We start from the raw sequence: 24,684 nt of genomic DNA, 5'->3' as shown, positions 1-24,684 counted from the left end.
CAGAGTATTGAAAGGGCCCACAGAGTACACTCCATCCACCTTTCTGATACTGACAATTATCCATCAACACAAGTAATCATCTGGCCTGTTTACAAAAAGTAAATGATACATCTTCTGAGAGCCATCATGTAATGACTGCTTAAAATTTATAGATAAATGGATTCTATCCAACAACTGATTACTGAACAAAGTTTTTATAAGAATGAATAGATAGGGAATAAAAGATTGGGACCTGTTGGTTCCATAGTTTAAATGACTCATGAATATAACAACTAAGAAAAAAATACACATATATATATATAATATAGCAAATATTGGTAAGGATGTTGAGGAATTGTAACTCTTGTGTTTTCTTGAAAGTGAAAGTGAAGTCACTCAGTTGTGTCCGACTCTTTGTGACCCCATGAACTGTAGCCTACCAGGCTTCTCAGTCCATAGGATTTTCCAGGCAAGAGTACTGGAGTGGGGTACCATTGCCTTCTCCAAGGATCTTCCTGACCCAGGGATCGAACCTGGGTCTCCCGCATTATAGGCAGATGCTTTACCCTCTGAGCCACCAGGGTTAATGGTATTGTAAAGTGGTAAGGGAAAGGAGTACATCAAGGCTGTATATTGTCACCCTGCTTATTTAACTTACATGCAAAGAACATCATGAGAAACGCTGGACTGGAAGAAACACAAGCTGGAATCAAGATTGCCAGGAGAAATATCAGTAACCTCAGATATGCAGATGACACCACCCTTATGGCAGAAAGTGAAGAGGAACTAAAAAGCCTCTTGATGAAAGTGAAAGAGGAGAGTGAAAAAGTTGGCTTAAAACTCAACATTCAGAAAACGAAGATCATGGCATCCGGTCCCATCACTTCATGGGAAATAGCTGGGAAAACAGTGGAAACAGTGTCAGACTTTATTTTTGGGGGCTCCAAAATCACTGCAGATGGTGACTGCAGCCATGAAATGAAAAGACGCTTACTCCTTGGAAGAAAAGTTATGACCAACCTAGATAGCATATTCAAAAGCAGAGACATTACTTTGCCAACTAAGGTCCGTCTAGTCAAGGCTATGGTTTTTCCTGTGGTCATGTGTGGATGTGAGAGTTGGACTGTGAAGAAGGCTGAGCGCCGAAGAATTGATGCTTTTGAAGTGTGGTGTTGGAGAAGACTCTTGAAAGTCCCTTGGACTGCAAGGAGATCCAACCAGTCCATTCTGAAGGAGATTGGCCCTGGGATTTCTTTGGAGGGAATGATGCTAAAGCTAAAACTCCAGTACTTTGGCCATCTCATGCAAAGAGTTGACTCATTGGAAAAGACTCTGATACTGGGAGGGATTGGGGGCAGGAGGAGAAGGGGACGACCAAGGATGAGATGGCTGGATGGCATCACTGACTCGATGGACATGAGTCTGAGTGAACTCCTGGAGTTGGTGATGGACAGGGAGGCCTGGCGTGCTGCAATTCATGGGGTTGCAAAGAGTCAGACATGACTGAGTGACTGAACTGAACTGAAAGTGGTACAACTGCTTGTGTAAAACAGTATGGTGGTTCCTCAAAAAATTAAAAATAGAACTGTCTTATGTCTAGCAATTATATCATGTGACCAGCTATCCTATGACCAAGGGCAAAGGGAAGCTGCAACAAGATGGTAGAAGGGGTGCATTCACATACCAGCCAGAAATGCTTGGAGGGCACAAACAAAATTTGTGTACAGCAGGATCAAGGAAAGGGAGCAGTGACCTCCACAAGAGATGGAGCCACACCTGCCTTTGAGTGTTTGAGGGTCTCCTGTGGAGGCATGAGTCAGCAGTGGTCTGCCACGGAGACAGAGGCTCTAGCAACAGCAGTCCTGGGAGGCACGTCATGTGGCATAAGTCCTCTCAAAGGAGATCACTGTTAGTGCCACTGTAAAGCCACCAGGGAGGCGCCAGGGCTGGGGGTGGGGGGCAACTCACAAACTGGAGAACAATTATACTAAAGAAGTTCTCTTGCTGCTGAGAAAGTTCTAAGCCACACAACAGACTTCCCAACGTGGGGATTTGGAAAAGGGACTGAGTATCCCCAGAGAATCTGACTCTGAAGCTCAGCAGGATTTGATTACAGAACTTCCAAGGACTGGAGAAACAGAAACTCTTGGAGGGCACAAACAAAATCTTGTGCATACATGACCTAGGAGAAAGGAGTGACCCCACAAGAGACTGAGCCATATTTGCCTGTGTATGCTTGGGAGTTTCTTGCAGAGATATTGTTCAACAGTAGCCTGGAATGTGGGGTCAAGAGCACTGAGTGCAACAGTCCTGGGAGTCCCAGCATGCTGGAATAAGTCTTTTTGAAGGAGGTTGCCATTGCCATTGTCCCTACCATAGTCTGGCCTCAGGCCAAACTACAGGGAGGGAAAACAGCTCCTCCCATCTGCAGAAAATTGGATTAAAGACTTACTGAGCATGGCCTTGTTCACCAGCACAAGACCCAGTTTTCCCCCAGTCAGTCCTCCCCAGTCATGAAGCTTGCACAAGCCTCTTATCCTCATCCATCACAGGGAAGACAGAATGAAAACCACAATCACAGAAAACTAACCAAGCTGACCACATGGACCACAACCTTGCCTAACTCAATGAAACTATGAGCCATGCTGTGTAGGGTCACCCAAGATGGACAGGATATGTGGAGAGTTCTGACAAAATGTGGTCCACTGGAGAAGGGAATGGCAAACCACTCCAGCATTCTTGCCTTGAGAACCCCATGAACAGTATGAAAAGGCAAAAAGATATGACACTGAAAGATGAACCCCCAGGTCAGTAGTTGTCCAATATGCTACTGGAGAAGAGCAGAGAAATACCTCCAGAAGGAATGAAGAGACTGAGCCAAAGTGGAAACAGTGCCCAGTTGTGGATGTGTCTGGTGGTGAAAGTAAGTCTGATGCTATAAAGAACTATATTGCATAGGAACCTGGAATGTTAGGTCCATGAATCAGGGTAAATTGGAAGTGATCAAACAGGAGATGGCAAGAGTAAACATTGACATTTTAGGAATCAGTGAACTTAAATGGACCAGAACAGGTGAATTTAATTCAAATGACTATTATGTCTACTACTATGGGAATAATCCCTTAGGAGAAATGGAATAGCCCTCATAGTCAACAAAAGAGTTCAAAATGCAGTACTTGGATGCATTCTCAAAAACAACAAAATAATCTTGGTTTGTTTCAAAGGCAAACCATTCAATATCACAGTAATCCAAGTCTATGCACCAACTAATAATGCCGAAGAAGCTGAAGTTGAATGGTTCTATGAAGATCTACAAGACCTCCTAGAACTAACACCAAAAAAGAGATGTTCTTTTCATCGCAGGGGACTAGAATGCAAAAGTAGGAAGTCAAGAGATACCTGGAGTGACAAGTAAATTTGGCCTTGGAGTACAAATCGAAGCAGGACAAAGACTCACAGAGTTTTACCCAGAGAAGGTGCTGGTCATAGCAAACACCCTCTTCCAAAAACACAAGAGATGACTCTACACATGGACATCACCAGATGGTCAATACTGAAATCAAACTGATTATGTATTTTGTAGCAGGGGAGCATGGTGGGCTGCTGTCTATGGGGTCGCACAGAGTCGGACACGACTGAAGCGACTTAGCAGCAGCAGCAGCAGCAGCCTAAGATAGAGAAGCTCTATACAGTCAGCAAAAACAAGACTGGGAGCTGACTGTAGCTCAAATCATGAACTCCTTATTGCAAAATTCAGACTTAAATTGAAGAACGAAGGCAATGGCAGCCCACTCCAGTACTCTTGCCTGGAAAATCCCATGGATGGAGGAGCCTGGAAGGGTGCAGTCCATGGGGTCACTGAGGGTCGGGCACAACTGAGCGACTTCACTTTCACTTTTTACTTTCATGCATTGAAGAAGGAAATGGCAACCCACTCCAGTGTTCTTGCCTGGAGAGTCCCAGGGACGGGGGAGCCTGGTGGGCTGCCGTCTATGGGGTCACACAGAGTCGGACACGACTGAGGCGACTTAGCAGTAGCAGCAGCAGTGAAAACTACCAGGCCATTCAGATATGACCTATATCAAATTCCCTTATGATTATACAGTGGAAGTGATAAATAGATTCAAGGGAATAGATCTGGTAAACAGAGTGCCTGAAGAATTATGGACAGAGGTTCATAACATTGTACAAGAGGCAGTGATCAAAACCATCCCCAAGAAAAAGAAATGCAAAAAGGCAAAATGATTGTTTGAGGAGGCCTTACAAATAGCTGAGAAAAGAGAAGTGAAAGACAAAGGAGAAAAGGAAAGACATAACCATCTGAGTGCTGAGTTCCAGAGAATAGAAGGAGACATAAAGTCTTTTTAAGATAACAATGCAAAGAAATAGAGGGAAACAATAGAATGGGAAGGACTAGAGATCTCTTCAAGAAAATTAGAGATAACAAGGGAATATTTCATCCAAGATAGGTGCAATAAAGGACAGAAACAGTATGGACCTAATAGAAGCAGAAGATCTTAAGAAGAGGTGGCAAGAATACACAGAAAAGGTCTTAATGAACCACAGTGGTGTGATCACTCACCTAGAGCCAGACATCCTGGAATGCAAAGTCAAGTGGGCCTTAGGAAGCATCACTACAAACAAAGCTAGTGGAGGTGATGGAATTCCAGCTGAACTATTTAAAATCATAAAAGCAGATGCTATGAAAGTGCTGCACTCACTATGCCAGCAAATTTGGAAAACTCAGCAGTGGCCACAGGACTGGAAAAGGTCAGTTTTCATTCTAATCCCAAAGAAGGGCAATGCCAAAGAATGTTCAAACTACCATACACTTTCACTCATTTCACAAGGTAGCAAAGTAATGTTCAAATACCATCAAGTTAGGCTTCAACAGTGTATGAACATAGAACTTCCAGATGTGCAAGCTGGATTTAGAAAAGGCAGAGGAACCAGAGATCAAATTGCCAATATCTTGAATCATAGAAAAAACAAGGGAATAAAAAAAAAACCCACACACACACACATCTACTTTACTGACTACACTAAAACCTTTGCCTGTGTGGATTACAACAAACTGTGGAAAATTCTGAAAGAGATGGGAATACCAGACCACCTTACTTGCCTCCTGAGAAACCTGTATGCAGGTCAAGAAGCAACAGTTAGAACCAGACATGGAACAGCAGACTGGTTCCACACTGGGAAAGGAGTACATCAAGGCTGTATATTGTCACCCTGCTTATTTAACTTACATGTAGAGCACATCATGTGAAATACTGGGCTGGATAAATCACAAGCTGGAATCAAGATTGCCGGGAGAAATATCAATAACCTCAGATATGCAGATGATACCATGCTTGTGGCAGAAAGCAAAGAGGAACTAAAGAGCCTCTTGATGAAGGTGAAAGAGGAGACTGAAAAAGCTGGCTTAAAATTCAACATTCCAGAAACTAAGATCATGGCATCCAGTTCCATCACTTCATGGCAAATAGATGGGGAAACAATGAAAACAGTGACAGACTTTATTTTCTTGGGTTCCAAAATCACTGTGGAAGGTGACTGCTGCCACGAAATTAGAAGACACTTGCTTCTTAGAAGAAAAGTTACGACAAGGCTAGACAGTATATTAAAACGCAGAGACATTACTTTGCCTACAAAGGTCCGTATAGTCAAAGCTATGGTTTTCCAGTAGCCATGTATGGATGTGAGAACTGGACAATAGAAAAGCCTGAGTGTGGAAGAATCAACGTCTTCAAATTGTGGTGCTGGAGAAGACTCTTGAGAGTCCCTTGGATAGCAAGGAGATCAAGATAGTCCATCCTAAAGGAAATCAGTCCTGAATATTCATTTGGAAGGACTGATGCTGAAGCTGAAGTCCCATACTTTGGCCACCTGATGCAAAGAACTGACTCATAGAAAAGACCCTGATGCTGAGAAAGACTAAAGGCAGGAGGAGAAGGGGATGACAGAGGATAAGATGGTTGGATGGCATCACCAACTCAATGGACATGAGTTTCAGCAAACTCTGGGAGATGATAGTGAAGGACAGGGAAGCCTGGTTTGCTGCAGTCCATAAGGTCGCAAAGAGTTGGACACAACTAAAGCTGAAACTCCAGTACTTTGGCTACCTGATGCGAAGAGTTGACTCATTGGAAAAGACCTTGATGCTGGGAGGGATTGGGGGTAGGAGGAGAAGGGGATAACAGAGGACGAGATGGCTGGATGGCATCACTGACTCGATGGACGTGAGTTTGAGTGAACTCCGGGAGTTGGTGATGGACAGGGAGGCCTGGCGTGCTGCGATTCATGGGGTCGCAAAGAGTCAGACACGACTGAACGACTGAACTGAACTGAACTGAGCAACTGAACACCAGATGTCTGCCAATTCCACAAAGAAAGGATACGTAGTCTGTGCAAAGTACCTGTGGCCAGAGAAGCATGGTACCCAGAGGAAATCAAAAGAATACATGAATGGCTGGGACACAGTAATCCAGGTGGAAAGTGGTACAAAACAAAAGTAACCCCAGGTTTCTCAATGTTGGCACTATTGACATTTTGGGCCTGATAATTCTTTATTGTGAGAGACTGTCTTGTGCACTGTGGAATATTTGGAAGCATCCCTGGTCTCCACCCACTAGATGCCAGTAGCACCTCCCCCAAGTTATAATAACCAAAAAAGTCTCCAGACATGGCCAAATGTCCTCTGAGGGTAAAATCACATTTGGTTCAAAACTACTGGAAAGAGATAGGCAGGGAGCAGACCATGTAGGTCTTTTTATGGAGTTTTTTTTTGTACTATGAGCAATGGGAAGCCTTTAGAGGCTTTAGATGTTAAAGGGGAGAATGGATAACATAATCTAAGCTCCATTTCTAAAAGATCCTCTGCTAGTAGTGAATAAAATGGAGGGGAGAATAAGCCCATGCCAGAAGGAAAGTGGAAAGACCATTTAACAGGCTGAACCAGTTTAGAAACTGCTAGACTAGTTCTAGTGCCTGATAGTGACAGCTTGGACTAGGCTAGTGGGTGGTGGAGATGCAGTTGGATGGATTTGAGACATAGGAAGTAAAATCAACAGGACTTAGTGATAGATTGGACATGTAGGGTGAGATAGAAAGAGACATCTGGAATGATTCATGCTAGAGGAAGTAGATGGGTGGTGGTGCAATTTACTAAGTGGGGAAGCTGGAGGTGGCCTAGGTTCATGGGGGAGAGCACATGATTTGATCATGTTAAATTTGAGGGGCTTTTGAGATGCCCAGAAACAGATGCTAAATAGATAATTGGATATGTGGGTGTGGAATTCTAGGAGGTCTGGATTGGAGATATAAATGGGGGAGCAAATGGTCTAAAGATGGTTATCTCAGCTGTGAAAGTGTACAGTCTCCAAGGGAAGGACTATTGGAAGAAAAGATGGAAGTCCTAGGAGCTTGAGTGTGGGCCACTATTTGATGACCTGATAAAGAAGAAATGGCTAAAAAATTGGTGATAGCAAGAAAAATGTGGAGTCCCAGAAAGCCACCTCAGAAAGTGGGTCAATAAGCAGGGAATGCTAAACCATGTCAAATCTTCCTGAGAGATTACATAAAGATGACTATAGAAAGTCTGCTGGATGGTCATTGTTGGTCTTTGTAAAAGTGGTTCAGGTGGCTTGATGGAAACAGGACCTAGATGGGAATGGGTGAGGATTAGGAGGTGAGGAGAAGGAGACAGATGATGTTTTAGGGAGGGATTGGACTGTGAGAAAGAGGGACATAAGGTGGAACCTGGGGAAGGGTATGAGGACATTTTAAAATAAGAGTGCCAGGAGCATGTATCAGTGTCAGTTGGGAAATCTCTGGTTGAGATGAATTAGATGTGCAAGGAGAAGTGATGCTTCAGAGCGGGAGGGAGTGACCTTAGTGAAGGGGAGTATACTAGGCCCCTACAGTGCAGAGGGAGCAGTAGAGGGGGGCAAGCGTGGTGGGCTTGTGTGTGAATGGAGAAGAGGAGGGGCATCAGCTGAGACTGAGGGAGGCTGGACATTGGGAGTGGGGAACAGGGTAGAGGAGTTTGAAATTATGAGAGTTATTATGAGAATAATGATTCCCAGGAAGCAATAGGCCCTTGGTCATCTAAAAATAAAATTATGATTGGACTACTCAAAACTTGTGTTAGTTTCCTAGGGTTGCCATAACAAAGTACCACAAAGTGATATAGCTCAAAGTGAGTAGCTCACAACAGCTGGGAGAGAAATTTATTCTCTTACGATTCTGGAAACAGTCCAAAATCAAGGTGTCAGCAGGACCATGCTGTCTCTGAAGGCCCCAGGGGAAAATCCCCATTACCTCTCTGGCTTTTGGTAGTTGTCAGCAATCGTTGGTGCTCCTTGGCTTGTAGATGCACTACTCCAGTCTCTGCCTCTGTCTTCACGTGGCCTTCTCTCCTCTGTGTCTGCTTCCAAATTTCCTCTTTTTATAAGAACACCAGTCATTGGATTGAGGCTCACCTTAATCCAGTATAACCCCATCTTAACTGGTGTACATCTGCAAAGACTATTTCCAAATAAGGCCACATTCACAAGTTTCAAGTGGACATGAATTTTGGGAGGACACCAAGTCATGAGATTGTGTTAATGCATTTTAGAAGTGTTTATAATATTAAGAGAAATAGCTGATGATAGATCTCAAGGGCCTCACATACATGTGAGGCCATACATACACATATGGTATCATAGGCAACAAACTTTGTAGTGTCTCCACTGTCCCCGTGTGATAGATGCAGAAATGGAGTCTAAAGTCTAAGTGACTTGCTTAAAGTGAGGTCCTGGCAGAGTGCATGTGTGCTCAGTTGCTTCAGTCATGTCAGAATCTTTGTGACCCTAAATGCTGTAGCCCGCCAGGCTCCTCTGTCCATGGGATTCTCCAAACAAGAATACTGGACTGGCTGTGGATGGGAATGGCAGCCCACTCAAGTATTCTTGCCTGGAGAATCCTCCCATGGACAGAGGAGCCTAGTGGGCTGCAGTCCACGGGGTTGCTAAGAGTTGCACGCGACTGCGCATGCATGCATACACGATGATGAAGGTGAATTTTCTATTCTTACTTAAAGCCCCAACCACCAAAGCCATGCTTTTAATCTGGGTATCATGTGGTCATTATGGGTATCATTATGCCACGTGGTGAACCCTCAGAGAAGCAAGCAAATAATAAATTGTGTTTCTTGTCAAAAAAAAAGTTACTTTCACTGAATTCACATTCTTCATTAAAAAAATTTTTTTAAATCATGTATTTATTTTGTTGCCGTTACTATTGGAGTCAGATGTAAAAAATATTGCCAACTGTGATAACAAGGAGTTTACCATATATGTTTTTTTTATTAGAATTTTATGGTTTCTAGTCTTACATTCAGGTCTTTAATCTATTTTGAGTAAATTTTTATATATAATGTAAAATAATGGTCTAGTTTAATACTTTTGCCTGTGGCTGTTCATTTTTCCCAACAAGGAAAAAAGAACTAAAGAGATTGTCCTTATCTCATTGTATTTTAATGCCTCTTTTGTGGTAAATTAATTGGCCATATATGTGTTGGTCTATTTCTTGGCTCTATATTCTGTTTCATTTATCCAATTTTTTTATGACAATGTCATAACTGTTTTGATTACTATAGCTTTCTAATATAGTTTGAAATCTGCAGGGGTGGTGGGGGAATACTGGAGTGGACTGCCATGCCCTCCTCCAGGGGATCTTCCCAACCCAGGAATCGAACCCACGTCTCGTACACCTCCTGCAATGGCAGGCGGGTTGTTTTACCACTAGAACCACCTGGGAAGCCCCAGGACCTAAACGCAGGCACTCTGGTTTCAGAGACCACATTTATCCCTTGGCTCTATTGTCTGCCTTTTCCCAGATAATCCTGAATTAATTATAAAATTTAATCAACTGGTTAATCTATCCATCTTAGGAACTACTCTTCCCTGACACTCTTTGTTGTCATCTTTTTCCCTACACATAGCTAGCTCTTTGTACATTCATCATGTCTACAGCTCCATGCTGATAGCCCACTGTGTGGGAACAGAAGCCTGCCATTTTGTCCTTTTGAGCTGGCAAAATATTGCTCTCCCTGTTCTGGTAACTTCCAGGCTTGGCTTTCTTTCCCAGGTCCAGAGCATCCAATTTATGGAGTTCTCAGAAGTGGAGAACCAGGATGACTACTACAGTATGGATGCTGGTTACATCCACACCCAGGACCAGCAAGGGGTGTATGTCATGTATGATGAAGCCTTGAGTGATCTGAAGGACCTGGAGACAGAACTGCTGCTTGTGGCCAGCCATTACATTGAGAGAGAAAAAGGTCAGAAGTCAGATTTTTAAAAATTAACCAGACAAAAATCAACCTATCCGAATAGACAAAAAACGCTAAGGGCTCTATTTAACACCTCCCACCTCAAAATATAAACACATATATAATAGTATTGGAAAAGTCAATAAGCATTTATACCTCCCCAACACACACCACTCTAGAAAAGATAAAGTTTTGTTGGAAACTGTAGCTTGGTTATCAGTTCAGTTCAGTTCAGTCGCTCAGTCGTGTCCAACTCTTTGCGACCCCATGAATCACAGCACACCAGGCCTCCCTGTCCATCACCAACTCCTGGAGTTCACTCAGACTCAAGTCCGTCGAGTCGGTGATGCCATCCAGCCATCTCATCCTCTGTCGTCCCCTTCTCCTCCTGCCCCCAATCCCTCCCAGCATCACAGTCTTTTCCAATGAGTCAACTCTTCACATCAGGTAGCCAAAGTACTGGAGTTTCAGCTTTAGTATCATTCCTTCCAAAGAAATCCCAGGGCTGATCTCCTTTAGGATGGACTGGTTGGATCTCCTTGCAGTCCAAGGGACTCTCAAGAGTCTTCTCCAACACCACAGTTTAAAAGCATCAATTCTTCGGCACTCAGCCTTCTTCACAGTCCCACTCTCACATCCATACATGACCACAGGAAAAACCATAGCCTTGACTAGACGGACCTTAGTCGGCAAAGTAATATCTCTGCTTTTGAATATGCTATCTAGGTTGGTCATAACTTTAATTCCAAGGAGTAAGCATCTTTTAATTTCATGGCTGCAGTCACCATCTGCAGTGTGGAGCCCAGAAAAATAAAGTCTGACACTGTTGTTTAGACTCTACTTGTTGCCCAGTAGCATTTCTGCATTATGTACTAGGTGCGGGGCCCTGAGGGAAGCAAAGTAAGCAAGTGAAATTAATGACTTTTTTCCCTAAGTGACAAAAAAGGAAATAATTGACCTTGGGGAAACTGCAGTTAGAAGCAGAGATATTTCTGAGTTCCTTACAAAAAACCACCAGGATGCAAGAAGACCTGGCTAGGAAAATGTCAGACAAGCCCCAGAGGGAGAAATCATTAGTCAGGGTAATCAAATAACCCATAATCTGTATTCTCTCTTTCTTTTGGCATCACTCAAATTTATCCAGTTTTAGAAATCGATGAGGTAAGAATATTCCTGTTGGAATAATATGATGGCATTAGTATTCCATTTGGAAAGAAATTAGAGTTTCTAGATGAATTGTAACACCTAGAGGGAAATTTAGCAAGAGATTGTGCTATTTTGTAATATATGTAGACTTTAATTAAGGATGATTCATGTTCATATTGTTATAAAATGCTGCTCTAAGAATGTTTGACAGTTAACCTTTCAGATCCCAGAAAGAATTAATTTAGTATTAGTTTGAATTCTTTGTTCTCCCTTTGCCAAAGACCATTTGGGATCTGAGTCATGGGATGCAGTGATGGCATCCAACATTCCAGAGCACCTAATTTCAACTTTTAGCTTTTATCTTTACTGGTGATCCTACATACCAATGCACCATTTTTGCTGATGTTAATTTATAATAGAATGTGACTATGTTTAGCTACTAAGAACTTGCTTTGACTGAAATACTTAGTCACATGAGCATGTCTCACTGAGCTAGTGAGTATACGGTCATTCATTGTGAAATTATTTCCCAACTGCTGCTGGAGAAATTCCTGACCAATGGCTTTCTGTTGTTCAGTAACCATCATATTCTTGATAATCACTAAACCTGAAAATCCCTTACTTTTTAATATTTTATTCTGAAACAGACTACTTAAAATTTTAAGCAATAGTAATGCTGACAATGAAAACTTACAGTACTATAGTGGGAAAATATTTTAGCTGAATAATGGCAATGGTTACTCTTACTGATTTAAGTTAGTAATTAGCACAATTAAGAAATACCTTAGAAATTTCCCTGAAAATTTTTGACTTGGTTGGCATCAATTGATACAGCAGTTTAAACTAGGTTTGTTGTTAAACCACCAGGAACCTGTTTTTTACAGAGGGGAAGTGTACATTTTGCTTTTAAATTACAGGTTTGAGGAGATTTTAGTAAATCTTTTATGTTAACTGAATTTTGGTTTATATTTCTAAAATTATCTTTTAAAACGAAAAGTAAAAACAAAAACCTTTGTTGATCTAGAAGTCAGCAAGTATGAACTTAAGACCTACCTAGTCTTGCCCATGTCTCTTTAGCCAGTTCTTAGGAATCCCAGTTTTCATTCCTGAGAGGGAGCTGACAATCTGACAGGTCCATTTTCTACTAGCAGTACCTCTATAGTGAGGCCTGTCTCAAATCATTTTCATCCTTTTCTCTCCCAGGTCACAAAGAGGGCAGCAAGTCACATATTGACCAGGACTGGGGATGGACCCATGCAGGTGTGGACAGATTTGCTGTGCTGTATGACATGTGGACTTGGGAAGCAACTCTTCTAGAAAGCAAGCGCCAGGTATTTTTGCCTAGAAAACAAAACACCTATTAAAAACATTCTTATAAAACCCAATATATTTGTTTAACCCCATGGGTCTTTTAGGGCAACTCCCAATGAAGTGAATAAGTGTTTTAAAAATCTTAGCTAGTTGTAAGTATATAATCAATTTTATGTTCTTTACTATGGTTCTTTGTTACAAAAAACAAAATGTGAAGGATATGGCTTCAGCTTAAGGGAAATTTGTTAGAGGGCTGTATAATTTAGGCCCTTTTATGACATGTATGCTTTTAGTGAGAATGTGTGATGATTCCATTCGCGTTCATTGTGCTGTCAGGGACAGGCCTCACTTTGCTAAATGCAGACAAACCGACAGACCTTATTATGGTCTTTAGAAGGGTAGGCCACATGTGGGTGGGTGAGAGCAGTTGGGCAAAGATTTCCAGAAATGGAAATGACAGGATTTGAAAACTAGATGTTGGCATGAGAGAATGAGGGTGGAATTAAAATGACTTCCTCAAGCTCAGGGAGGAGGCTGTAGACTGAAACAGAATGAAAGAAGAGGGGCCTCTTTAGAAGGGAACATTTTTTTGAGTCTAGGACACAAGGCATGTGAGGAGAGTTTGCTAAAACTCAGGTGTGAATGTCTTCCCAGGTGGCGCTAGTGGTAAAGAATCTGCCTGCTAATGCAGGAGACCTAAGATACACGGGTTCGATCCCTGGATCAGGAAGATCCCCTGGAGGAGAGGGCATGGCAACCCACTCCAGTATTCTTGCCTACAGAATCTCATGAACAGAGGAGCCTGGCAGGCTACAGCCCATAGGGATACAACTAAAGCAACTTAGCACGTATGCATGAATGTTTTACAGGAGCTGTAGGTTTGAAGTTCAGGAGCAGATATTAGCTGAGGTGTAAAGGTGGAAGTCATACTATAGTAATGTATCAAAATGAGTAGTAAAAGAGATGTCTGAAATGGGTCCCTGGGAACACTTACATTTAAGGGGAAGGTCATGGGACAAGAATCCATGAGGAACAAGGAGTAGCCAGAGACTGCAGCAAAAAGAAAAGGATAACGTTAGGAAAGCCCACAGAAGGAAAACAATCTTAATTAGGAGAGGATGATGACCTGTGTGGAGAACAGTTGAAACATAAAGAAACGTGAGTCCTAACAATCAGACAAGGGGTTAGCCATCAGGCAGTCATAGTTAGCTTTGTAGGACTCTCTCAAAAAGCAGCAGAGGTGGAAACCAGGTTACAGGGTAGTGTGATGTGGTAAGAGGATGTGGACGGGGAAATGTTTTCTTTGAATTGTTTTTCTAGTAGAGGGTTTTACCATTTCATCTACCCTCTGGTCTGTTACTCATGGAGATGTAGATCATCCAATTTTGGAAAACAACTGGCTAGACTTACAGGGTACAAGCCATAGCTTTGAAAATTGTTCCTCTTTCCAAAGACAACTGATTTCTAGAGTGTGCATCTGGACACTTGATCTGTCAATTAGAAGCTCACTGTGATCAACTGAGTAAATGGGAGATTTAGCCTCATAGTATAGAAACTGGAGAGGCTGCATGAAGTGTAAGTAATACAAAATCCTCAAACTTGACATGTTTATTTGTCCAGATGTGAGTAGTAGGCAGTACCCCTTTTCTGTGCTCTCCCCACCTCTGTTTTCAGTTCTTCTAGGCCTCCTACAGAGGACTTAATAGTAGAGAAGAACAGAAAGGCAAAGAGTAATAAATAAACAAACCAATTTCTCCTCACTTTGGCCTAGTGTTCATTCTGTGCTAAGTTACCAGGGCTGTCTACTAGTTTCTTCTATGGTACATGAAAATATTTTAACTTAAAACAACCATTGAAAATAATCTCCCTCCTTTCTACCCTGAGAATAAGTTCCCTATAGAAACTGACTTATCTTTGCAAAAACCCGGAAAATGTAGCCTTCCAAATCAATTTCTGGAATTCCAGAAATTGTCAAAAGAGCCTATTTTTAATTGATAAACTAGACTTTTATCTGGAATACAATTGATTTCCCCCAGTACTGATGCTACTGCTAAGTATCTTCAGCTGTTTTTGATTGTTAAATATATTGGAATCACTAAAGTTAAAAATTGCTCAAACACATTAGGTTGCCTTAAATCCTTCAAGTAACCATATTATATAAACTGCTCATAAAAATAGAGCTGGTATGAGTTTAGGTGGATTAAGAGACTCAGAAGCCAGGCATCAGCTGTGCCAGTTCCTAAGTGACATTTATACCAACTGCTAATTCTCTCCATAGCCACCAGAGGACACATTTTCAGGATAATTTGAATTAGTGTTTAGAGCACTAAGAAAAGGGAGGCGGGGGGAGCGCAGAAAATTCTGTGACAAGATGTATCTGCCACTGATTTTCTCTTTTACACTTTCATTTGACCTAAAGTACTGTTTTTAAAAGTTTTTTTAAATCCGAGAAATAAAAAGAGGCTTAGGTTAAAAAAAAAATGTCTATAAACACAGTATGGTTTGAGATTATTCATTCTGGCTCTTTTCTATTTTCTCCAGTATTTGATGCCTACCATCAGTGTGCACCACACATTATTTTGCCTGCAAGTTGGCCCTTGACATACACAGGTGACATTTGACAGGCTAGGAAGACTTCTTAGACAAATGCCAGTCCAGAGTTCAAATGGAAATGAGCCAGTTAGCAAACAGATAATAAATAGAACCTGTGAGGTGTAAAGATCACGGCCCTACCCCTGATGAAAGAATTCATAATAAAATTATGCAAAGGGCCATCTGAGAGCTTTTCAAGGTGGAAGGCAAAGCTTGAAAAAAGTCTTGTCAATTTAAAAAGAGCCACATTTTCCTTCTCAACAACTGGGGGTGCCAGGTAAAATATGACAATATTTGTGACATACTAAAAAAAGTATTGGTTGTTTATCAGCAATTCAAATTTAATTAGATGACCTGTATGTTTATTTGTTAAGCCTGGTAATTCTACCAACAACAAAGTGATGATGGCAATTTAGCACCTGCCTCTGCAACCTGGTATCACCAGAGTGGAATCACTAGCAAGAACCCTCCCCACAATCTTCCCCTGCCAAATAACCAAACAATAGGGCTCATTGTACAAAAGCAGGTCACAGCAATACAAATTCTGTAAACCAGCTCCTGGGATTGCCCTGGTCCTGCCAAAAAGGTTTAAATTCATTGAGAATGATTTAGGGAAGTTACTGTTTCTTTCTTAATCTTCCCCTAGGCTATTGAGTGACAGCCTTCTTACCCCACCACTCCTCTGTTCCTGCTTTGTCTTCTGCTATTTAATAACTGAATGCTACTCTAGAGTAGAGAGCTCTGTGGATAGAATAAGGTCATTTAGATCACCCTGATGGCTTCATTTTCCCTGAGGCTCTCTTAAAGACAAGGGATCTGCACCTTTCTTCATTTCACACTCTGAGGTGTGTGAGTTTTTAACTTGTGGAGCACACTCTCTGTCCTAAGTGTAAGGTATAGTTCAGGCCAAGGCAGAAAGAGGAAAGACGACCTCAACAGAAGTAGGTTACCTTTATTCAGGCAAGGAGGGGCGACAGTTGGCCTAACGACCAGGCTGAGCGTGGAGAGGGATCAGGGAGGCTCCATATTTATAAGGTGGTTTGTGGAAGCGATAAGGGAAACATTAATCAGGCGGGATGTTTTGAGTATTCTTTAGTTGAGATGGCATTTGTAGTTGGGCAGGGGGTGATGAGTCTTCTGGGCAGGTGTAGGGGGTGGAAGGTTTCTGAACAGGGGCTAAGTCCCAGATAGATGCCTGGAGCATCAGGGCGGGACCTAAAGTTCTGTTTTGTTTTCTCCGAAGTTAGATGATTCAGCAAGGGCCTTTGAAACTGTTGTTTTCTTTTCTAGGCCCAAAAGTCTCCTTCACTAAGCTTTTAGCTTCTTCTGGTGTTATCCTTTGTATACTAAGGTTCACCCAAGTTCCCATGGACCAGTGTTTCCCAAAGTGCATCCTGCAAAACTGGATGCTAAATAAAGTGCAGTTCTCCTGGGTTCCCTTACCCTACTGCTCTCCACCCAGGTGCCCTTTCCCAAAAAAATCTCTGTCAGCACATGTGTCTCCTCGGACAATTCATTTCCGAGTGTTAGACAAGAGCCCAGTTTCGGGCCCTGGAAGGGATCCCTCTTCCTGCAACAAATGGCGACTCTGGTGAGGACTCTTCTTCACTGAGACTGACATCCTGACCACTCGGGGTACTCAGGGGCCAGCTTGCCTGCCAATGGACCAGACCCAGCAGCCGCAACTGGGACCCTTTTGTCCCTGTTCTCCCCCTGATGCGGACAACTGGCCAGAGTGCCCTGACCAGTAAGGAACAAGAGACTTTATTGACCTCTCTCCCCTTCCCTCTCTCTTTCCTCTCCTTAACCCTTTCTATCCTTCCCTGTTTTTCTAGTCACCCGGTCCTAGATGCAGGAATCTGGTCGAAGGGCCCTCAGCCTGAGCTGAGGATTGGAGACTGATCACCTCCTCTTGGCAGAGAATTCGAATTCTGGTTCTGGTCTGGTCTGATTTCTGGTAGGGCTGAGTTCCAGTCCTCCCTTCTCTGGAGGCCCAGGGAAAAGTCCCATAACGCCTGGATATATGTAGGTGGCAGGAGATGTCTGTAAGGCCACCCCTTTCGCCCCCTCTCCCGCCTCCTCCCCCTTCTTCTTTCAACCTGGCTTCCTTTCCTCCCTTGAAATCTTTTATGTTAGTACTTGGATTCTTGTATTTAAGGGCTTCCCTGGTGGTGCAGAAGTTAAAGCGTCTGCCTGCAATGTGGGAGACCTGGGTTCGATCCCTGAGTCGGGAAGATCCCCTGGAGAAGGAAATGGCAACCCACACCAGTATTCTTGCCTGGAGAATCCCATGGACGGAGGAGTGTGGTAGGCCACAGTCCACGGGTTGCAAAGAGTCAGACACAACTGAGCGACTTCACTTTCACTTTAAATAAAGTGCCCCAGGCTCTCCCTCCTTGAGCCTTAGCATTGAATAGCCTTCAGACACTGGACATCTATTGCTAAGGCAGTATTTGATTCCTAGGCTTCTATTGATTCTCAAGTGTTTGCCTTCTTGGGAGCCTCAGGAGTTATTATTGCAAGATGGAGACACTCCTGGTTTTTCTTGCCACTCAGGTTCCTTTACTTCCTCCTGAGCTGTTGCCACCTATATTCAAGCAGTGCTGACACCCTCTCAGTTCTTTCTGGCCTTTCATTCCTAGCTATGGACTCTACACAATGAAAGGTGCTCTTTATCTCCTTTTAGGAAATTCCTTAGTTTGTTAAGAAGTGGGCTGGCTCCCAGGCCTCAAACCATCAGGAAGACCACTACCCAAGGAAACAAAAAATGCTCTAATGCATCTCAAAGTGTGCTTGGCTATCAGGTTGGCAAAAATTGCAGACTCAACAATCCACTCCTTGCTGTCAACTAAATTAACTCACTGGGCACACCTGTGTCTTTGATGCTACAGCTACCCTAGGAGCTGAGGCCTTTCAGAAGCATGAAGCCTGCATTAGAGGAGTGGGTAAGAGAAGACTGAGGAGGGGCATGTTGAGCTGAAACTCTAGGGATGATGCTGGATTATATAGGCAGAGGAAAGGAATCCATTGCATTGTGAGGCTGGTGGGAGCAGAAGTTCAGAAGCTTTCAGCCAGAGTTGATTTTGTCCATCAGGTGATATAGACTCAGTGTTTAGAATCTAAAGGCTTTTCAGGGACCATTGGATATATGTGCTATCTGAGAGAAAACATGCATTACATGGAAATATGAAAAGAAAATACAAAATAGATACCAATAAATGCTTAAATGACATGTCCATAAAAAGTGAAAACTTTGAGTACTTGGAAACATCTCATTACATGTGAAAATAATTTATAGATCAGATTTTCTCACTTCATAAAAATCCTCAAATGCATACTACCCAGAAATCAGTCATCATTAATGAAATGTATTGCTCATAGCCAAACAATTTGAAAAGCAAAATTATAAATATCATTTAACATTTTTACCAAAAATATTGATTAGGATATGAGTTTTAATATATTTGATATAGTATGGGACGGGGTCTCCAAAACTAAGTGTGTCTAAGGCCTATGAAAGTTTTAAAACAACCCAAAAAGAGTAACTACACTGTTCAGAACTACTTGCATATCAGCTGTTAGGTATCTGTTTGGGATTCCAGTCCAGTGAACTCTGAAGAGCTTTTGCTGATTAGCACCATGACTAACTAAAAATAAATAAAATTTACATGCAGAACAGAAATTCCCTAAGTTCATAAACAAATGTAAAAACAAAATAAAGAGCATATCTTTCTGAGTTTCTTCAACAGTTAGTGTGGGGAAGCCTTTTTCAGTTTTTAGAAAAGACTTGTGAACTCCAGTAAAACAGAAGCTTCCCGGATGCTCTTGAGAGTTTTGTACATAGGCCCTTCCGAGTGGAGTCTGATCTGGAATAAATACCTTTATATTTAGAGGGGACTTGCATCCTCCACTTGCCATTCTAACCCCTCCCCCACCATTTCTACATATGTGACACTTAAACAGGCAAGCTATTAAAGAGAAGGTGTCATAAATGGGGCTGAGTATGTAGAAGAGGGGTGGAGGCTACTTGCCTGCCTTTGGTAATAGAATAAAACAGGGGGAGGAGAGTGGGTCTGTGGGAAAAGGTGTTGAAGATAAATGAATTTGATGAAGTGACACCAAATTCACTGTCTCATTGGAACTTATAATTGTTAGATGTTGTATTATTCATGATATTTTTCTCCCCTTTATGTGTAGAGAGCAGAGGAAGAGGGGACAGAGGTGCAATGAGTGCTTTTTTCCTCACCCTCCCTAACTTGGTCTGTGCTGCTCTGGTGCTGCGGCTGCCCACCCAGGGCCAATACCCAGAGCTGTCTCTCTCCTATTGATGGTGAGAGGCTTCCTAAAGCATGGAAATGGTTGGGAGTTCACTTCTCTTCCTTTGCTGGGCCCTGTCCCCTGACTATAAACCTTATTTACAGCTTCTGGACAGTTACTTTGAAGCCTACCAGCATGCATTGGACCCAGAGGAGAGATTTGCCTTAGCACAAGTGATCACAGACATTATGCACAGGTGCCCAAGGTTTGACTTCAGTCATCCTTACTTCATTAAGGCCTACCAAGAGGAATGCACCTGTCTGAGGCTTCACCTGCAGCTGGTGAGGGGCATCCTCAACCAGCACGTGAGTATATTTGGGTTTTTTTAGCCATGAAATTAAAAGACGCTTACTCCTTGGAAGAAAAGTTATGACCAACCTAGATAGCATATTCAAAAGCAGAGACATTACTTTGCCGACTAAGGTCTGTCTAGTCAAGGCTATGGTTTTTCCTGTGGTCACGTATGGATGTGAGAGTTGGACTGTGAAGAAAGCTGAGTGCCAAAGAATTGATGCTCTTGAACTGTGGTGTTGGAGAAGACTCTTGAGAGTCCCTTGGACTGCAAGGAGATCCAACCAGTCCATTCTAAAGGAGATCAGCCCTGGGATTTCTTTGGAAGGAATGATACTAAAGCTGAAACTCCAGTACTTTGGCCACCTCATGTGAAGAGTTGACTCATTGGAAAAGACCCTGATGCTGGGAAGGGTTGGGGGCAGGAGGAGAAGGGGACGACAGAGGATGAGATGGCTGGATGGCATCACTGACTCGATGGATGTGAATCTGAGTGAACTGTGGAAGCTGGTGATGGACAGGGAGGCCTGGCGTGCTGCGATTCATGGGGTCACAATGAGTCGGACACGACTGAGCGACTGAACTGAACTGAAGATTCCATGTGGGAAGGGGATGGAAAACACAGGTCAAAACTGAAAACTGTATTTTCCTTTCAGTACCAATTCAGAATCTGGGTTTCCTAGAAGAGCATATACATAATGTTTATTTGTAAGCTTATTTGCATTGTTGAATTCTAAGCATAACTACAGTCTTAAAGGGAGGTTTCCAATCCTGATTACATTTAATGATCCACAAAGAATTGACAACCTATTTTCATTCAATCACAGTTTATCTATAGTGAAAGGACTAAGCCTACCCCTTTGTAAGACATTAAATGTGTAAAATTATATATATATATATTTTTTAATGTTGCAACTATTTCTAGAACACTACAGGAAATGGTCACAGTCTATGACTTCCAGGGAAAAGCTAATACAGTTCCTTAGGCCTGCTTAGAATTTTTTCCTTGTAGTCAGTTATTTTACAGAAAGAAGTTTTCTTGTGATTGGCTAAAGCTGGTTGCCTTTGCTTTTTCTGACTGATCCTTGCCTCAGACTAAAAAACAACCATGTCTCTGTGTGAGGGAATCCCTAAAACTCATGTCTGGGTGAAAATTAGTCAAATAATGAAGATACGCAAAGGGCTGATGTTCTGTTCTTCTCATGCCAAGGCTCATAACTCACATCCATGGGAAACTTTAACTTTTCTAATTTTAACTTTTATGTGACATTTCTAGATAGAGTGTCAGCGTGAGTATGTCCAGAGGCTTTGGCAAAAAGGCCATCCAGATGCTAGCAATACATTTGGACTTCCCCTTAACATAATTTGCAAACAACTCATTTCCATCAACAATAGCTGGTAAGTTGGTGTTGTCTTTAGACATTTTACATTTAATTTCTGGATAATTTAAGGGTATGCTGTTAAGTATACTACTGTTCTACAAAACACCACTCAAGTATTTGGTGATGCTGCTGCTGCTGCTAAGTCACTTCAGTCGTGTCCAACTCTGTGTGACCCCATAGACGGCAGCCCACCAGGCTCCGCCGTCCCTGGGATTCTCCAAGCAAGAACACTGGAGTGGGTTGCCATTTCCTTCTCCAATGCTTGAAAGTGGAAAGTGAAAGTGAAGTCGCTCAGTCATGTCCAACCCTCAGCGACCCCATGGACTGCAGCCTTCCAGGCTCCTCCATCCATGGGATTTTCCAGGCAAGAGTACTGGAGTGGGGTGCCATTGCCTTCTCCGATTTGGTGATGAGAGAAGCAAATATAAAAGGCATAGAAGAAGGATTCCTTTGTGAACTCGATGTTGATTCACTTTGCAAATAAGGAATAAAAGGCCAGAATTTACACTTATGCACTTTTCACTTTCATGCATTGGAGAAAGAAATGGCAACCCACTCCAGTGCTCTTGCCTGGAGAATCCCAGGGACGGTGGAGCCTGGTGGGCTGCCGTCTATGGGGTTGCACAGAGTCGGACACGACTGAAGCGACTTAGCAGCAGCAGCAGCAGCAGCCCCTGGGTGCAGAATCTTCATTCCCATGAGAAGTCCTAAAAAATCCAGTTGCTATTAGAATGCTGTCAAAGGATTTATTAGAGGTGCCATATAAGTCAACATATGTGAAACATGGATGTGCTTAAAATTTTTCAAAAAGGAATTTCTTTTTTCTAGCAAGTGTCAGCAGAAAGGTTTCTGCAGACTCATCTTGTGACCCCCACCCCACCCCACCCCTTTTGTTGTAGACTGAATTTCCTGAGATTACCCGGAGAGAATACATAAGGTCACCTCCTTGATATGTAATGTGACTCACCCTCACCGCACCTTTCCAGGCTTTGAGGGTACAGAGGAATCAAGAAGCTGGTGACAAGCTCCAAGCTGGGCTGGGGCTTTAGTTCTATGTAGGTATAGAAAGGGAGAAGGCAATGGCAACCCACTGCAGTACTCTTGCCTGGCAAATCCTGTGGACAGAGGAGCCTGGTAGGCTGTAGTCCATGGGGTCGCTAGGAGTCGGACACGACTGAGCGACTTCACTTTCACTTTTCACTTTCATGCATTGGAGAAGGAAATGGCAACCCACTCCAGTGTTCTTACCTGGAGAATCCCAGGGATGGAGGAGCCTGGTGGGCTGCCATCTATGGGGTCGCACAGAATCGGACACGACTGAAGCAACTTAGCAGGTATAGAAAGGCCCTTGACTTGACTGATACTATATCCTTTATTTCCAAAAGAACCCACAGACAAGTGTTTTATTGTTTCTGGCCTCATTCATTTATAAAATATAACATTTTTATGGCAAACATGAATGATTCCAATAGTTGTATATAGAACTTACAGAGAAGGCAATGGCATCCCACTCCAGTACTCTTGCCTGGAAAATCCCATGGGCGGAGGAGCCTGGTAGGCTGCAGTCCATGGGGTCGCTAAGAGTCAGATACGACTGAGCAACTTTACTTTCACTTTTCACTTTCATGCATTGGAGAAGGAAATGGCAACTCACTCCAGTGTTCTTGCCTGGAGAATCCCAGGGACGGGGGACCCTGGTAGGCTGCGGTCTATGGGACCGCACAGAGTCGGACACGACTGAAGCGACTTAGCAGCAGTAGCAGCATACAGAACTTAAAAACCATCTTCATTATCATTTTGGGAAGAAAAAGGGATAAAGAACCAGGTGAAAAATAGAAATAGTCAGGGAAGGTATTTGTTTAATATTTAGACACTTTGAAGTGATCTTGTTCTCAAATATATGGCTAATGAAATGTTGACAGGTTTTCCATATACAATTTTAGATTTTTTTTTCTATTTTGTTGAGATACAGTTGACATACAGCACTGTATAAATTTGAGCTTGCCAGGTGGCACTCGCGGTAAAGAACCTACTTGCCAATGCAGGAGACATAAGAGATGCATGTTCAGTCCCTGAGTCGGGAAGATCCCCTGGAGAAAGGCATGGCAACTCACTCCAGTATTCGTGCCTGGAGAATCCCACGGTGGGCTACAGTCCATAGGGTCGCTAAGAGTCGGACACAACTGAAGCAGCTTAGCAGCTTAGCATATATAAATTTAAGTGTACAGCATAATGATGTGACATACAATGAATGAATCTTATTCTTACTGGCTTTTAGAGTAAACTATGTCTTAAAAAAAGTTCACATTAAAGCAAAAAGCATGTTGTGTAACCTGATGGGCTCCCTGGACAGCCTCTAAGGCCCTGTTGAGTTGCCAGTTTTTTATAATGCTCTGGATTGTAAGAGTGTTTTATTGGTCTTGAAAAATATAAGATCTGGAAACAGAATAAGTTCTTCATCGTGTAAAATTTGTCATTAATTGTTTCTTTTCATTAAGCTCGGCTTTGAAAAACATTTATCTGCTGGAGTTCCACCCTTCCCTGGGCCTGGCTTCCTGTATCCCCAGCGCCCTCGAGTACCTCCTCAGGGAGGCCCACCACACTTGGAGGCCCACATCAGCCAGTGCCCTCACCTTGCTGGAGAGACGTGTGCTGCAGCTGGCCCTAGATGTGTGGCTCACCCCAGCCAAGCCTGAGTCCTGGTACAGTGCACAGCTCCAGAAAGATGTAGGTTCTCTGAGGGGGTTAGGTGGGTCCTTGGCAAAGAGAATGTTTCCTCCCAGATGTTACTACTTAGCTTTGTTTTTGTTTGGCTCTATTCCCCTCCTGTTTGGCCAGAGATTGATCATAGTCCTAGGGCTTGCCAACATTTTTATGGGTTTTTTTGTTCATTTTGGTCAATGTTTCCAGTTTATTGTGGTGCTGCTACAGTTATCATTTAAAGGGAAATGTACACAGGTAGGGGGAAGGTATTTTCTGGTTTGTTATAGTTTAACAATATATATTTTTTAATTAAATTTTTTTTCTTTCTAAGACTCTTCCTAAAATGTACTGTTTTGTCCTGAGCTAAAATCTGGTAGAGGAGAGATAGCACTGAGTGAGGGAGGAGTCAGTGATCGGGACTGAGTTCAGCCCTGCCATTAACTTGGGTTTCCCTGATAGCTCAGTTGGTAAAGAATCCACCTGCAATGCAGGAGACCTGGGTTTCTAATTTGATCTTACTCTCTGTAGGTACTTGCTATAAGATAAAGGAAATGTCCAGGCTCCAGCTGCCAAAAATATCTGTTCTACAGGTCTATCTCAGCCTCCTATCTTCTCCAGTTCAAACAAAAGTTTATTTTCTTTTAA

General features: G+C 42.7%; 1 protein-coding gene across 1 annotated transcript in view; it reads left to right on the top strand.

The window, feature by feature from the left end:
• The window catches only part of LOC120862521, a 196,948-nt gene that overhangs the window by 71,938 nt on the left and 100,326 nt on the right, over positions 1-24,684 (top strand). The window contains exons 15-19 of the mRNA XM_040238532.1: positions 10,114-10,306; positions 12,647-12,774; positions 19,768-19,968; positions 21,231-21,352; positions 23,835-24,063. Of these exons, the coding sequence (XP_040094466.1) occupies positions 10,114-10,306; positions 12,647-12,774; positions 19,768-19,968; positions 21,231-21,352; positions 23,835-24,063 (873 nt within the window). The remainder of the gene's footprint in view (positions 1-10,113; positions 10,307-12,646; positions 12,775-19,767; positions 19,969-21,230; positions 21,353-23,834; positions 24,064-24,684) is intronic.

Source organism: Oryx dammah, unplaced genomic scaffold, assembly GCF_014754425.2.
Source record: "Oryx dammah isolate SB20612 unplaced genomic scaffold, SCBI_Odam_1.1 HiC_scaffold_4, whole genome shotgun sequence".
Taxonomy (NCBI): Eukaryota; Metazoa; Chordata; class Mammalia; order Artiodactyla; family Bovidae; genus Oryx; species Oryx dammah.
This window is presented reverse-complemented; position numbering and strand designations above follow the sequence as displayed.